Source organism: Geotrypetes seraphini, chromosome 8 (genome assembly GCF_902459505.1).
Source record: "Geotrypetes seraphini chromosome 8, aGeoSer1.1, whole genome shotgun sequence".
In the NCBI taxonomy this organism is placed as follows: domain Eukaryota; kingdom Metazoa; phylum Chordata; class Amphibia; order Gymnophiona; family Dermophiidae; genus Geotrypetes; species Geotrypetes seraphini.
The window spans coordinates 130929474-130945312 of record NC_047091.1 but is presented as its reverse complement, the minus strand read 5'-3'; the positions used below and the strand labels follow the sequence as shown (position 1 = coordinate 130945312).

General features: G+C 47.3%; 1 protein-coding gene across 3 annotated transcripts in view; it reads right to left on the bottom strand.

Moving 5' to 3' along the window:
• Positions 1–15839, bottom strand: part of RAB36 (RAB36, member RAS oncogene family) — a 120945-nt gene that overhangs the window by 15235 nt on the left and 89871 nt on the right. For all 3 annotated transcript variants that reach the window (XM_033957131.1, XM_033957134.1, XM_033957133.1), the window contains one exon: positions 7647–7737. In XM_033957131.1, coding sequence (XP_033813022.1) covers positions 7647–7737 — 91 coding nt within the window. The remainder of the gene's footprint in view (positions 1–7646; positions 7738–15839) is intronic.

The window sequence follows — 15839 nt, the reverse complement described above, 5'->3', positions numbered from 1 at the left end:
TTACCACAATCTCTGGCAACGCGTTCTAGAGCTTAACTATTCTCTGAGTGAAAAATAGCCTATTGGTTTTAAAAGTATTTCCCTTCAATTTCGAGTGTCCCCTAGTCTTTGTAGTTTTTGAAAAAAGTGAAAAATCAATCCACTTGTACCCGTTCTACTCCACTCAGAATTTTGTAGACTTCAGTCACATCTCCCCTCAGCCTTCTCTTTTCTAAGCTGAGGAGCCCTAACCTTTTTAGTTTTTCCTCATATGAGAGGAGTTCCATCCCCTTTATCATCTTGGTTGCTCTTCTTTGAACCTTTTTTAGTGCCACTATATCTTTCTTGAGATAAGAAGACCAGAACTGAAAGCAATACTCCAGATGAGGTCGCACCATGGAGCGATACAGGGGCATTATAACATTCTTAGTCTTGTTAACCATCCCTTTTTTAGGTTCAAACAATTTTTTATTGATGCAAGCAACAACAAATTGTCACACTCCCGGTACCGGATTCTGGAATGGCTACCAGGCAGTGTGCAAAAATACAGTCTCTGGCGTGCCTTCAAAGGTTGAAAGCCCTGCTGGTCATAATAATATGAGGAGAAAATAAAAGTCAGAACAGCACGGTTCTCCTCAAAAATAATAAGGCTTTAATCCACAATAAAGCTTTACTCAGTAATGTAGCCAATGCTCAAAAGTTCCAAACAAACAAAAACAAACGCAAACAAACAAAAACAGTACTTTTGCCTTGGCTACCAAGTCAGCACAAGGCTGGTCAGACCCTTTCCTCAGGGTAAGTATAACTAGTCTCTCACTAGCTTCTTCCAAAGAAAAAGAACAACAGGAAAACAGTAATTGGTGAGTTTGCACAGTTTCATAGCAGTTATTCAGAACAGTCCATTGGTACTGATAAAGCACACCGTGCTTGCCTGGATTTAAGCAGGCTTCCCCTACCAACTTTAGCAAGCTGGCGGGGGTGGGGAGTTGCCGAATCCACTATCAAAATTGCCTAAATCGGCCCCACAATCTCAACCCAGAGGATCTTCTGTGGATTAGCCCCACAACCCCCACAACCCCCACTATCACATTCAGTGGCTATATTCTCCAAAACAGAGAGAGAAAAAAAACACAGTCCAAAGTCCTTTGAACAGGGTACCATCTCCCTGTAGTGAGTTTTGAAATGCTCACTCAGACAGCACTAGTCCCTTCATTCATCAATACCAAAATAGTTCAAAAGTAAAAAGAAAACTTAGCTTGCTTCCATGCAAACCTCCTCAGGTTCCAGGGAAATGTCCATAGCTTCCTCTGACTGTGGACAGACTGGCTGGTTCACCAGAGAGGAATCTTCCAAGTCTTCCATTTCAATTTCATTCCCCTGCTTGAGCTCTGGGGCACCTGTCCATGTGTCTCCTTCCTCTGCTGGCTCAGGACTGACTCTCCTAGGCTTGTTCTGCTCAGTTTGTCTTGCTCTCAGAAAGCTACGCCCTAACCTGACTAGGGGATGGGCAGGCTTTTGCTTTTGCTGAGCTTTCTCCTGCTGTTCAATTAACTTTAGCAGGTGGGCGTTCAAAGGGCTAAGAGCCTGACTTCTAGGTTGTGCTTTACTGGGAGCTACTCTAGGCTTAGAGGAGTGAGTGTTTTCATACTGTTCCCTCTCCTCCCAGGGCTCCTGCTCTTGGGCACTCTCAATAGGAACAGTCATGTTGCCTACTAGTAGAAGAACTTCTACACTGGTCAGCCTTCTTCAGCTTCAAAGTTAAGTTTTTTTGTCTTTTAACTGGAACAAGGCTATCTGTAGTGCTAGGCTTGTGACAAAATACAACACCAAAGTGCCTTAACTTAGCTGAGGAAGCAGGAGGAATCTGGGTGGCTCTTGGGCTCCTCTGGTGGCGACCTGAATTCTGTCTGTCTCTCAGTTTCTTAGATATTTCCGGCTCCCCATGGTGGTTAGCCGGAAAATCATCATGCTCAGATCCCTGACCGACTTTGTAACTTCCTTTCCTGGGTTTTCTATGCACCTTCATGTCAGCCTTGCCTGGGACCTTGAAGGGCACGGTGCCTGGCTGGTCACAGTGGAAGGTTTCATCGTATTGTCTATGATGATATCCAGATCCTTTTCTTGGGCGCTAATCCCCAAGGTGGACCATAGCATCCTAGCATGTGATTCGGGTTAGTCTTCCCAATGTGCATCACTTTGCATTTGTCCACATTAAATTTCATCTACCATTTGGACGCCCAGTCTTCCAATTTCCTAAGGTCCGCCTGCAATTTTTCACAATCCACATACGTTTTAACAACATTGAACAGTTTAGTGTCATCTGCAGATTTAATCACCTCACTCGTTGTTCCAATTTCCAGATCATTTATAAATAAGTTAAATAGCACTAGTCCTAGTACAGACTCCTATAACACTTCACTGTTTACTCTCCTCCACGGAGAAGAATGACCATTTAACCCACTCTCTGCTTTCTATCCGATAACCAATTCCTAATCCACAGCTGAACTTTACCACCTATCCCATGACACTTTAATTTTCTCAGGAGCCTCTCGTGAGGAACTTTATCAAAAGCTTTCTGAAAATCTAGATACACTATATCAACCGGCTCACCTTTACCCACATGTTCACAATAGTGCTGCCCGATTCAGGAAAAAAATTTTGATTTGATTCAGCCTATTGAATTGGTTTTTCGATTCGATTCAATTTTCCTGCCCAATTGGATGTTTTTTCAAACATCCTGGTGGGTTTATTTTATAGCCTCTTCACCCCCTTTGCCTTCTAACCACACTGGCGCTGTGATATAAACAAAATAAACAAACAAAAAAGACTTTTCCTCTCTCTGTTAAATCCTAGCTCATGTTTGCGGTCTAACACCAGCTCTGGCAGGATACACATTTCAAATCTGACATTTTGTAATTACAAAATGGAAAATAAAATTAGTTTTTCTACCTTTTGTTGTCTAGTCATTATTCAAATCTTGTTGGTTCCAGGCTCTGGTTGTCTTCTGATAACTTGCTTGCCAGGGTCTCCTTCTTTCTCCGCGCTAACTATCCATCTGCCACCTCTGTCCTCCCCTTCCCTCCCCCGGAGGTCTGGCATCTTTCTTTTTCTTTTATCTCCATCCACAGATCCACTTTTTCTTAACTACCCTTTCATCCAGCATCTCTCCCTCCTTCCCCACCATCCAAGGGTCCACCATCTCTCCCTTTCTTTTCCCAATTACCCTCCTATCCAGTATCTCTATCCCCCCTCCACACCATCCCTTGTGTCCAACTTCTCTCCCTTTCTGTTCCTTCCCTCCCTAAATCCCATTGTCCATCATCTCTCTCCCTCTTCTCTATTTTTAGACTCATTATTTCTTCTCCCCCAAAGTCCGGCATATGTACGTCTCTTTGAACACCCATTTCCTCCCTCCATGTACTTCTACACCAAGGCCCCCCACCCCTGAAGGTCTGCACCTACCCCTGAAGGCCTGTCCTACCCCTTGAAGGCCTGTCCCCCCCTTAATGGCCTATGCCACCATCCCTGGCCTGTCCCCTCCTTGAAGGTCTGTCCCTCCCCTTTAAAGGCCTGTCCCCCCTGAAGGCCTATGCCACCATCCCTGGCCTATCCCTGCTTTGAAGGCCTGTCCCCCCTTTGAAGGTCTGTCCCCCCCCCTTAAAGGCCTATTCTCCCTGGAGGCCTATGCCACCATCCCTGGCCTGTCCCCCCTTTGAAGATCTGTCCCCCCCTTAAAGGCCTGTTCCCCCTGAAGGCCTATGCCATCATCCCTGGCCTGTCCCCCCCTTTGAAGGCCTGCCCCACCCTCCACTCCTAAGGACTGTGCACCCCCACCGGGAAGGACTCTGTGTTTCCCCTGGCCTCCCCGCACTGTTTACCTTCTAGTTGCAGCCTGCACAGAAGATCGCGGTTATAGCGTCTTTGCAAACTGCTTTGAGCTGTTTCCTCTGCTGTGGTCCCGCCCCTTCTCTGACGTCAGAGGCAGGATCGCGGCGGAGGAAACAGCTCAAAGCAGTTTGCAAAGATGCTATAACCGCTATGTTCTGTGCAGGCTGGAACTAGAAGGTAAACGGTGTGGAGAGGCCAGGGGGGAAGCCGGACGCCAGGGGGGGAACTGGATGCTAGTGGGGGGAAGCCGGACAGCAGCACAGCAGCATTTCCCGACTGACCCTCCCTCCTCTCCCTCTAAAACAGGTGCGGCAGTGGCTGGCCAGAAAGAGCTGCGCTGCCACTCCTGCTTTAGGGGGCAAGGGGGGAGGGTCCAAATCGGGAAGCCAATTTTTTTTTATTTTAAATCAATTCGAATTGATTCACCCGAAGTGAATCGGTGAACTGATTCAAATCGTGAATTGGGCAGCACTAGTTCACACCTTCAAAGAAGTCAAGCAAATTTGTGAGGCAAGATCTCCTTCGGCTGAACCCATGCTGACTCCGTCTCATTAAATCATGTTTGTCTATGTGTTCCACAATTTTATTTTTTATAATTGTTTAAACTATTTTGCCCAGGACTAAAGTGAGGCTTAATGGTCTGTTTCCTGGATCTCCCCTGAAGCCCTTTTTAAAAATTGGTGGAACATTGGCCATCCTCCAATCTTCAGGTACTATAGACGATTTTAGTGAAAGGTTACAGATCACTAACAGCAGGTCAGCAATTTCATGTTTGAGTTCCTTCAGTACCCTGGGATTTATACCATCCGGTCCAGTTTTTAACTTGTTGATTTGGCTTTGTACATCTTCCAGATTCACAGAGATTTCTTTCAGTTCCTCCGCATCATCACCCTTGAATACCGTTTCCAGTTCTGGTAGATCGCTTACATCTTCTTCCGTAAAGATCGAAGCAAAGAACTCATTCAATCTCTCCACTATAGCCTTATCCTCCGAGTGCCCCTTTTGCTCCTTGATCATCCAACGGTCCCACGGATTCCCTCACTGGTTTTCTGCTTCTGATGTACCTAAAGAAATTGTTATGAGTTTTTGCCTCTTTGGCAAGTTTCTCTTCATATTCTTTCTTAGCTTTATCAAAGCTTTGCATCTAACTTGCCAGTGCTTATGTCTCTTCTTATTTTCTTCATTCAGATCCTTTTCCCATCCTTTAAAGGATGTATTTTTTGCTCTAATAGCCTCTTTCATTTCACTTTTTATCCATGCCGGCTCTCGTTTCCTCTTCTTTCCACCTTTGCTAGTACGTGGGATACCTCTGGTCTGGGCTTCCATGATGGTATTTTTAAATAACATCCATGCCTGATTTACAGTCCTAACCTTTGCAATTGATCCTTTTAGCTTCTTTTTAACCATTTTCATCATTTTATAATAGTCTCCCTTTCAAAAATTAAATGCCTTTACAGCAAATTTATTTTGCGATGTCACTCTAGGTATCAGATTAAATTTGATCACGTTATGATCACTGTTTCCAAGTGGACCCAACACAGTTAACTCCTGTACTATGACTTGCATTCCACTAAAGACCAAATCTAAAATAGCTCCCCCTCTTATTGGTTTCCGGACTAGTTGCTCCAAGAAGCAGTCATTTATGACGTCCAGGAATTTTACCTCCCTAGCACTCCCTGATGTAACATTAAACCAGTCAATGTTGCAGTAATTGAAATCACCCATTATAATACTGTTGCCCAGTTCTCCAGCTTTCCTAATCTCTGAAAAAATTTCTTCATCTGTCTGCTCATTTTGTTCCAGGGGACGGTAGTATAACCCAACCTTTATATTCCTTCCCATCACACATTGAATTTCTATCCATATGGATTTCACACTGCTATCTATGTCATGCAGAATGTTTATTTTATTTGATTCAATTCTCTCTTTAACATATAACGCACCTCCCCCCCTCCAAAATAAACTACTCTATCCTTGCAATATAATTTGTACCCAGGTAATACAGTGTCCCATTGATTGTCCTCCTTCTACCAGGTCTCTGAGATGCCTATTATATCTACCTCATCATTCAGTGCTATATACTCTAACTCTCCTATTATACTTTTTAGGCTTCTATATAGATACTTCAAATTGTGTTTTTTTTTTTCTTGTAACTACAGACTGCTGAGAAGACAGGGAAAATTTGGGTCACTCACTCTGCCTTCCTCTTAAATCCTCCTGGCTTTCTTTCACCATTATTGAAACCTCTCTACTGGGACTCCCTAAATATCTTGTTTCAATAGTATCCTTCAAGGATACCTCACACCGAACAATCAGCTCCTGGGTGACTGTTGGTTTTCCCTTGCATCTCAGTTTAAATGCTGCTGTATTTCCTTTTTAAATTTTAGCATCAGCAGCCTGGTTCCATCCCAGTTAAGGTAGAGTCCATCCTTTCGGAACAAGCTCCCCCTGTCCCAGAAGGTTGCCCAGTTGCTAACAAATCCAAACCCCTCCTCCCTGCACCATCGTCTCAACCACGCATTGAGACTTCAGAGCTCTGCCTGCCTCTTGGGTCCTGTGCATGGAACTGGAAGCATTTCTGAAAATGCTGGAGGATCTGGATTTCAGTTTTCTACCTAACAGCCTAAATTTGTCTTCCAGAACCTCCCTCCCACATTTTCCTATGTCATTGGTACCTACATGTTCCAAGACAGCTGGCTCCTCCCCAGCACAATCTAAAATCCTATCTAAGTGACACATGAGGTCCGCCACTTTCACGCCAGGCAGGCAAGTGACCAGGCAATCCTCATGTCCACCAGCCTCCCAGCTATCTACATGTCTAATGATTGAATCACCAACTACAACAGCTGTCCTAACCCTTCCCTCCTGGGCAGAGGCCCCTGGAGACACATCCTCTGTGCAAGAGAATATAGCATCCCCTGTTGGGCAGGTCCTAGCTACAGGATTATTTCCTACTTCACCAGAGTGATGCTAACCTTCTAGGAACAACAAATCGAGCCACCAAAGTCAAGCAACACTCCACCCGACAGCGGGAGAGATGCCCACTCTCTCCTGCTGCCAGGCAACACCCCCCCCAACATTCCCTCAGCAGCAGGAGAGATGCCCACTCTCTTCTGCTGCAAACACCCCCACCCACCCCCGGGCAGTGGGAGAGATGTCCACTCTCTTCTGCTGCCAAGCAACACACACCCCAACATCCCTTCGGCAGCAGGAAAGAGTGGGCATCTCTCCTGCTACCAAGGGGGGCTATAATACACATGCTCAAGAAGCATGTTTTTAGCACTCCCACTAAAAAAAAAATATAATTTATGAGAATCATGTACTTTTTAATTTTTTCATTAATCACAGTCAAAACACATGCCACAAGATACTGATTTTTGTTGCCAAAAGCTGATGCCGCTCTTGGAGAATGACTCGGCGATGTTTAAGAATCCACCGGAGTGCTCATTTCAATATTCAAGCCCATTTGCTTGACAGTGTCAGAGACTACTAGAAAGCTTGCTAAAGACTGCGATAAGCTGTTTTGATAATCTGCCGCTAAACCCTCTGGAACCAGTTTAGCGGCTGCGTTAAAGGCAACCTTAAGTTTTGAGAATCTGGCTCTCAGTCTGCTTAGTAGTAGGGCCTGCCCTGCAGACATGCAAAGAGGCCACATTAAAATGCATGTGCAAACACACAGTTACATATAAATGAATGTCTAAACATGCACTAGAGTGAATGAATGCACACATTTAAGGGTTAATAGAGAAAAACACATGTGCACAAACAGTTAAACTTACCTGTCTTGGCTGAGACTGTCCAGTATTCCGCCTGCATCTCATTAGCATACCTGATAGCATCACATTCTGTATGCTTACATTGAGCAGATGACTGCAGGGAGCAACAAAAAAATTGTACATGTTACATTTAGCGAATACCAAAAAAATGACTCCAAAATATCCACAGAGAAGAAAATCCAGAAGAAATCAAAAGAAACTCTGTAGAATGACGATGTTCCTTAATGGACTTTATTTGAAAATGTCAAAGTTCCAAAGGTACACCAACCAGAGTGCAACCTGTACTAAGAGCTTGGGAGATAAGTCAGATACCCCCCTTAGATTCTTCAAAGTGGCATTCACATCCTCTATCCTTGTCAATGCTGGATAAAAGAAAGAAATAAGACATCCAGATTCCCCCAGCACATTCAAGGCAGTAAGCAGGTAAATGGAACATCTGATAGGATGGGCTTCAGAAATAATGGGCTCCTTTTACAAAGGTGCTTTAGTGCGCGCTACCTGAAAAACTACCGCCTGCTCAAGAGAAGGCGCTATTCCACACGTTAAGGCCCTAATGCACCTTTGTAAAAGGAGCCCAATGTCTCTACTAGAAAGATTACCGAGGTAAGAACCTCATCTTTCCTTTTTGTGCGACAGACACATTATTCCTGAACAGTGGCGTACCTAGGGTATGTGGCACCCGGGCCCATCATTTTTTGACACCCCCCCATGTAAAAAAATATTTTTTGTAATGACCATGAAACGGAATAAATGGTCAGAATAGAAACAGGCAGTGAAAATTTTCTTATATTCCAAACATAACATAACATAAATTATGTCTGAATTGTCATGACATCAGAAGTACATATGGAGTAGTTGCAGGTGATGCTTGGGACAGTTCTGATTGTGTTAGTTCGGTTTTATGTGTTTTTTGAATAGAAGGGTTTTTATTTCTTTTTGAAGGTTTTGCAGTATGTGGTCGATGTCAATTGGTTGTAGGGTTGGGGGTTGAGTGTTGCAGCTCGAATGGCTAGGAGGTTGTCGAACAGTTTTTTTCTTTTGACGTTTTTGGTTGGAGGGTGTGTGAATGGTGTGTGAGTTCTCCTATGTCTGTTTGAAGTGGATTGAATTATTTAGCTGAAGAAATTAGTTACCCCCTCATCCCACACACATTAATTCTCTTCCATTTTTGTTCCCATTATAAAAAACACTGATAAGTTCCCAGAAAAAAAATACATTAAAATAAGAAGTGAAAACAAAGGCCCCTACAGATGAGAATATAACATAAGAATAGCCTAACTGGGTCAGACAATTGGTCCATCATGCCCAGTAGCCCATTCTCATGGTAGCCAATCCAGGATACTAATACCTGGTCAAAACCCAAAGAGTAGCAACATTCCATGCTACCGATCCAGGGCAAGCAGACACTTCCCTCATGTCTTAATAACAGATTATGGACTTTTCCTCCAGGAATTTGTCCAAATCTTTCTTAAAACCAGCTACACTATCTGCTTTTACCATAACTTCTGGCCACTTCATTTTTCAGTTTAGATCTTTCCTTTCAAACAGAGACCTTGCTAGATGTCAAATACAGCACAAGGTAACTTCACATGGACTTAGCTGTGCAGGAAATGTGAATCTCCTCATACACCCACCATATAGTGCAAAAATGTGCAAAGGTCTGTTTTTTTCTTTCGATCACTACATAGCCTAATGCCACACAAGCAGCGCTGTTACAAACATATTCTGTAGGTCAATGCTAAGGATAACAAAGTTTCCTTCCTTGGACCAGAAGGAGATGCTGATAAACCACTGGAAGAGAGAGATCCCAACACAACACCCAAAGACCCACTCAGTGTGTGAACCAGTTGAGTGGAGTGGACTAACTGGGGGGTGGAAATGGGCCCGGAGTTTGCTCAGCAGAATTTCCCAGACCACCTCTTCCTCTCAACACATTGACACGCTGCCACCACCACCACTAGAAACACCTCACTGGGTAGGCCAGCTATGCTATAAACTTTATAAAACACATTATTATATTTTCTTATAAAGCACATATTTTAACTGAACTCTCTGACATCCTCAGCCTTTCCATTCACAAAAATAGAAGGAAGAAAAGTTCCCATTTCCTGCCTATACAATATAGTCCCCGGCCTATACAATATTTTTTTTCTGCAGACCCTTCAAAAGTCTGACCAAATCCTCGTTTCACTTGCATTATAAAGTACTGAGGATGCCATCTCTCCCCAATCCCAGGTCCTAAAGTCTAAGACAGTAGCGCTAACTAATGCTGCCAGATTCAGGAAAAAAAATTTCGATTCGATTCAGCCTATTGAATTGGTTTTTCAATTCGATTTTCCTGCCCAGTTGGGTGATTTTTTTTCAAAACTCCTGGTGGGTTTTATAGCTTTTTTACCCCCTTTGGCTTCTCCTAACCACACTGGCGCTGTGGTGTAAATAAAATAAAGAAACAAAAAGGACTTTTCCTCTCTCTGTTAAATCCTAGCTCACGTTTGCAGTCCAACACCAGCTCTGTCAGGATACACATTTCAAATCTGACATATTATAATCACAAAACAGAAAATAAGATTAATTTTTCTACCTTTTGTTGTCTGGTTATATTTCAAATCTTGTTGGTCCAAGGCTCTGGTTTTCTTCTGATAACTTGCTTGCCAGGGTCTCCTTCTTTCTTCTTTCTGCGTGCTAACCATCCATCTGCCAACTCTGTCCTCCCTTTCCATTTCCCTTCCCTCCCCAGGAAGTCTGGTATCTTTCCTTTTTTTCATCTCCCTCCACAGATCCACCTTTTCTTAACTACCCTTTCATCCGGCATCTCTCCCTCCTTCCCCACCACCCCAGAGCCCACCATCTCTCCCTTTCTTTTCCCAATTACCCTCCTATCCAGTATCTCTATCTCTCCTCCACACCATCCCTTGTGTCCAATTTCTCTCCCTTTCAGTTCCTTCCCTCCCTAAATCCCATGGTCCATCATTTCTCTCCCTCTCCTCTATTTTCAGACCCATTATTTCTTCATCCCCCCCCCCAAAGTTTGGCATATGCACGTCTCTTTGAACACCCCCTTCCCTCCGTGTACTTCTAAATCAGGGTCCCCCCCAAAGGCCTGTCCCCCCTTAAAGGTCTGCCTGTCCCCCCTTGAAGGCCTGCACCCCACTTGAAGGCCTGTCCCACCCCCTTGTAGGCCTGTCCCCCCCTTGAAGGCCTGTCCCTCCCCCTTGTAGGCCTGTCCCCCCACCTTGAAGACCTGCCTGCCTGTCCCCCCCTTGAAGGCCTGTCCCTCCCCTTGAAGGTCTGCACCCCCCCGAAGGTCTGCACCCCCCTGAAGGCCTGTCCCCCCCTTGAAGGCCTGTCCCACCCCCTTGTAGGCCTGTCCCCCCCTTGTAGGCCTGTCCCCCCCTTGAAGGCCTGTCCCCCCCCTTGAAGGCCTGCACCCTCCCGAAGTCCTGCACCCCCCCTGAAGGCCTGTCCCACCCCCTTGTAGGCCTGCCCACCCCCTTGTAGACCTGTCCCCCCTTGTAGACCTGTCCCCCCTTGAAGGCCTGTCCCTCCCCCTTGAAGGTATGCACAGCCCCCCCCCGAAGGCCTGTCCTCCCCCCCTTGAAGGCCTGCCTGCCTGTTACCCTCCTCCCCCTTGAATGCCTGCCTGCCTGCCCACTCGCCCCACCCCGAAGGACCGCTCGTCCCCCTGGCCTCTCCGCACCACCTATGAAGCAGCACTACCTATGCTCCCGGCCTTGCCGTTCAGTCCCCACCACCATCACCACCCCCGAAGGACCGCTCGCCCCACTGACCTTCCTGCACCACCTATGAAGCAGCCGCAGCAGGATCGCGACGTCAGCTATCCCTGCGCTGCTTAGGCGCTGCTTCCTGCGCCGCGTTCCCGCCCCTCCTCTGACGTCAGAGGAGGGGCGGGACTACGGCGCAGGAAGCAGCGCCCAAGCAGCTCAGGGATAGCTGACCTCGCGATCCTGCTGCTTGCTGCTTCACAGGTGGTGCAGGAAGGTCAGTGGGGCGAGCGGTCCTTCAGGGGTGTGGGGGGACTGAACGGCCAGGCCGGGAGCACCCCTTCAGGGCTGGCACCCGGGGCGGACCGCCCCTCCCGCCCCCCCCTTGGTACGCCACTGTTCCTGAACCTTTGGGACATATCAAAGCAGTCCCCAGAGTCTAAGACAGGACACATAACACATAACACACTCTCAGTTCTGTGCGGTTAACAAAATAAAATATTACTGTACATTCACAGTGATTGCAAGGTCCATCAGAGAAGCTTGCTCTAGAGCAGGGGTGTCCAACCTGCAGCTCAAGGGCCACATGCGGCCCTGTGAAGTATTTCACACGGCCTCGGTCGAGGGCAATGCAGTGTTTTCCTCTACTGCCCCCAGGTGTTTACCGTCTTGCCGGCTCCTTCCTCTGTCTGCTGCAGGGTTTGCAAATTTGTGCGGCCCCAGAAACATTTTTTTTTTGCCAATGCGGCCCAGGGAAGCCAAAAGGTTGGACACCCCTGCTCTAGAGGTTCATAGGGTGCTCTAGCTAGCACCCATAGGACCAAATTAAGACTCCATGCCAGACAAGGCAAAGCGCCCTTCAAAAACTTAGCTACATCTGGACGTGTGGAAACGGTGCTCTTATTAACCTTAGGCCCATAACATGAGAGCCCCGCAATCTGAACTTTCAAGGAGCCAACCGCTAGGCCTTTTTCCAGTCCTTCCTGGAGGAAGGTGAGCACCAAAGATATTGGTGCCAAGCTCAGGTCCTCACTACTCTGAGCACACCAAGCTTGGAAACACTTCCAGGCTTTTGCATATTCGGCTAGAGTCACTTTCTTCCTACATCTTAGAAGGGTGGAGACCACTCTGAATAGCTTTTGTGTGCTAGCGCTGCACGCTAAAGAGCCATGCTGTAAGACCGAATCATTCTGGATACTCCAGCAATTGGGCACTGAGGGAGCAGTTTCAGATGACATGGAAGACTGACCAGATGGACCAGATCTGCATTCCATGGTCACCTTGGCCAGTCTAGAATCACTAGTCCTTGGTGCATCATGATTCTGTGCAGAAATCTGCCTATCATGGGCCATGGAAGGAAGACATAAAGAATTTTGCCTTCAGCCAAGGCTTGCACCAGAGAGTCCAAACCTTCACTTCCACTGAAGATCCAAGTCACCTTCTTGTTGGCTGCCAATGCCACCAGATTAAAAATTGGGTGCCCCCACTGGCTCACAATGCAGGTGACGGTTTCTGGAAACAGTGACAACTCCTTGGGATCCAGAGTCTTCCAACTGAGGAAATCCACTTGTACATTGTCCACTCTTGCCACATGCCGCCGAGAGTGCCAAAAGATGGGACTCCATCCACCAAAATAGCATCTGGGCTTCCAAGCGTATAGGAGCACTCTTGGTATCCCCCTGGCGATTGACATAGGCTATTGCCATTGTGTTGTCAAAGAAAACTTGTACTGCTTTGTTCTACAGTGTGCTCCTGAATGCCTGAAGCACCAGGTAGATGGCTTGAAGTTCCAAGTGGTTATCAACCAATTCCTCTGAGAAGGGGACCAGCATCCCTGAACCGGATGCCCTTCGCAATGTACACCCCAGCCATATAGGATAGCATCCATCGTCAGGATCACCCATGCGTAGATGCGAAGGAGAACTCTGGCTAGAAATTTGGGACTCCAACCACCAGGCCAAACTGTGACAAGGTAGCCGCTGATGCAGTGCATCCTTCTGTGGATACTAGTGCTGCCCGATTCATGATTCGAATCGGTTCACCAATTCACTTTGGATGAATCGATTCTAATTGATTTAAATTTTTTAAAAAATCGGGTTCCCGATTCAGACCCTCTCCCCTTGCCCCCTAAAGCAGGAGTGGCAGCGCTGCTCTTGCTGGCTGCTGCCACACCTGTTTTAGAGGGCGAGGAGGGAGGGTCAGTCGGGAAGTGCTGCGTCCGGCTTCCCTTCTGGCCTCCCCGAAAGACTGCCCCCCCAAAAAAAAGACTGTGCACCCCCCCCGGGAAGGCCTCCATGTTCCCCCTGGCCTCCCTGAACCATTTACCTTACAGCTTCAGCCGAAGATCGCGGTTACAGCTCTTTGCACTGCAGTGCTTTGAGCTGTTTCCTCTGCTGCGGTCTCGCCCCTCCTCTGACGTCAGAGGAGGGGCAGGACCGCAGCAGAGGAAACAGCTCAAAGCACTGCAGTGCAAAGAGCTGTAACCACGATGTTCGGCTGAAGCTTTAAGGTAAACGGTTCGGGGAGGCCAGGGGGAACACGGAGGCCTTCTCGGGGGGGGGGGGGGAGTGCAGTATTTTTGGGGGGAAGTCCTTCGGGGGGGCCAGTCCTTCAGGGGGTGTGACAGGCCTTGGGGGGGTGCAGGCCTTCAAGGGGTGAACAGACCTTTAACGGGGAACAGGCCTTTAAGGGGAGGAACAGGCCTTTAAAGAGGGGACAGGAAGGACTGGGGAGGCAGTCCTTTGGGGGGGCAGTCCTTCAGGGGGTGGGACAAGCCTTGGGGGGGTGCAGGCCTTCAAGGGGTGAACAGGCCTTTAATGTGGAATAGGCCTTTAAGGGGGGGAACAGGCCTTTAAAGAGGGGACAGGAAGGACTGGGGAGGCAGTCCTTCGGGGGGGGGGAGGGCAGTCCTTCAGGGGGTGGGACAAGCCTTGGGGGGGTGTAGGCCTTCAAGGGGTGAACAGGCCTTTAATGGGAAACAGGCCTTTAAGGGGGGACAGGCCTTCAAAAGGGGGGACAGGCAGGCCTGGGGGGGCAGTCCTTCGGGGGGCTGTCCTTCAGGGGGTGGGGACAGGCCAGGGATGGTGGCATAGGCCTGCAGAGATGACAGGCATGCCTTCAAGGGGGGGGACAGGCCTTCAGGGGGGAGGTGCAGGCCTTCAGCAGGGGACAGACCTTCATGGGAGGGGGGCTCAAAGAGATGTGCATATGCCAGACTTTGGGGGGGGAAGAAATAATGGGTCTAAAAATAGAGGAGAGGGAGAGAGATGATGGACAATGGGATTTAGGGAGGGAAGGAACAGAAAGGGAGAGAAGTTGGACACAAGGGATGGTGTGGCGGGGAGATAGAGATACTGGATAGGAGGGTAGTTGGGAAAAGAAAGGGAGAGATGGTAGACCCTGGGGTGGTGGGGAAGGAGGGAGAGATGCTGGATGAAAGGGTAGTTAAGAAAAGGTGGATCTGTGGATGGAGACGAATAAAAAGAAAGATGCCAGACCTCCGGAAGAGGGAAGGGAATCGGAAGGGGAGGACAGAAATGGCAGATGGATGGTTAGAACGGAGAAAGAAGAAAGAAGACGACCCTGGCAAGCAAGTTATCAGAAGACAACTAGAGCCTGGGACCAACAAGATTTGAATAATGACCAGACAACAAAAGGTAGAAAAACTAATTTTATTTTCCATTTTGTAATTACAATATGTCAGATTTGAAATGTGTATCCTGCCAGAGCTGGTATTAGACCGCAAACGTGAGCTAGAATTTAACAGAGAGAGGAAAAGTCTTTTTTGTTTGTTCATTTTGTTTACACCACAGCGCCAGTGTGGTTAGGAGAAGGCAAAGGGGGGTGAAGAGGCTATAAAATAAACCCACCAGGATGTTTGGAAAAAAAAAGCCAAAACAAAACACCCAATTGGGCAGGAAAATCGAATCGAATTGAAAAAAACCAATTCAGTAGGCTGAATCAAATCGAATCAAAATTTTTTTTCCTGAATCGGGCAGCACTAGTGGATACCATCAGGAGAGGAGCGCATTCTGAAGTGGACGCAAATGTGCCCTTGCCCAGAGAACCACATCCATGTTCGCTACCATTGATCCCAGCACCTGTAAGTAATGTTGCTGTCAGAGCTGTCTTGCTCCAAAACTTCCGTACCTGACACAGGAACTTCTCTCTGCGGGCTTCTGGGAGGAACACCTTGTTCTCCCTTGTGTTGAACTGGACTTCCAGATACTCCAAGATTTGATTTGGATCCAGGTGGCTTTCCAAAAGTTAACCACCAAGCCCAGCCTCTGTAGCAGTTAAATCACTCTTTGCACAGCCATTCTGCCTTTGGATTTGGACTGGGCTGTTATCAACCAATCATCCAGATATGGATGTACTTGTATATCCGCTCTGTGTAGGTGTGCTGAAATTATCACTATCACCTTGGTGAAGGTGCATGGCACTATCGGCAGTCAGAAGGGTAAGGCTGCAAACT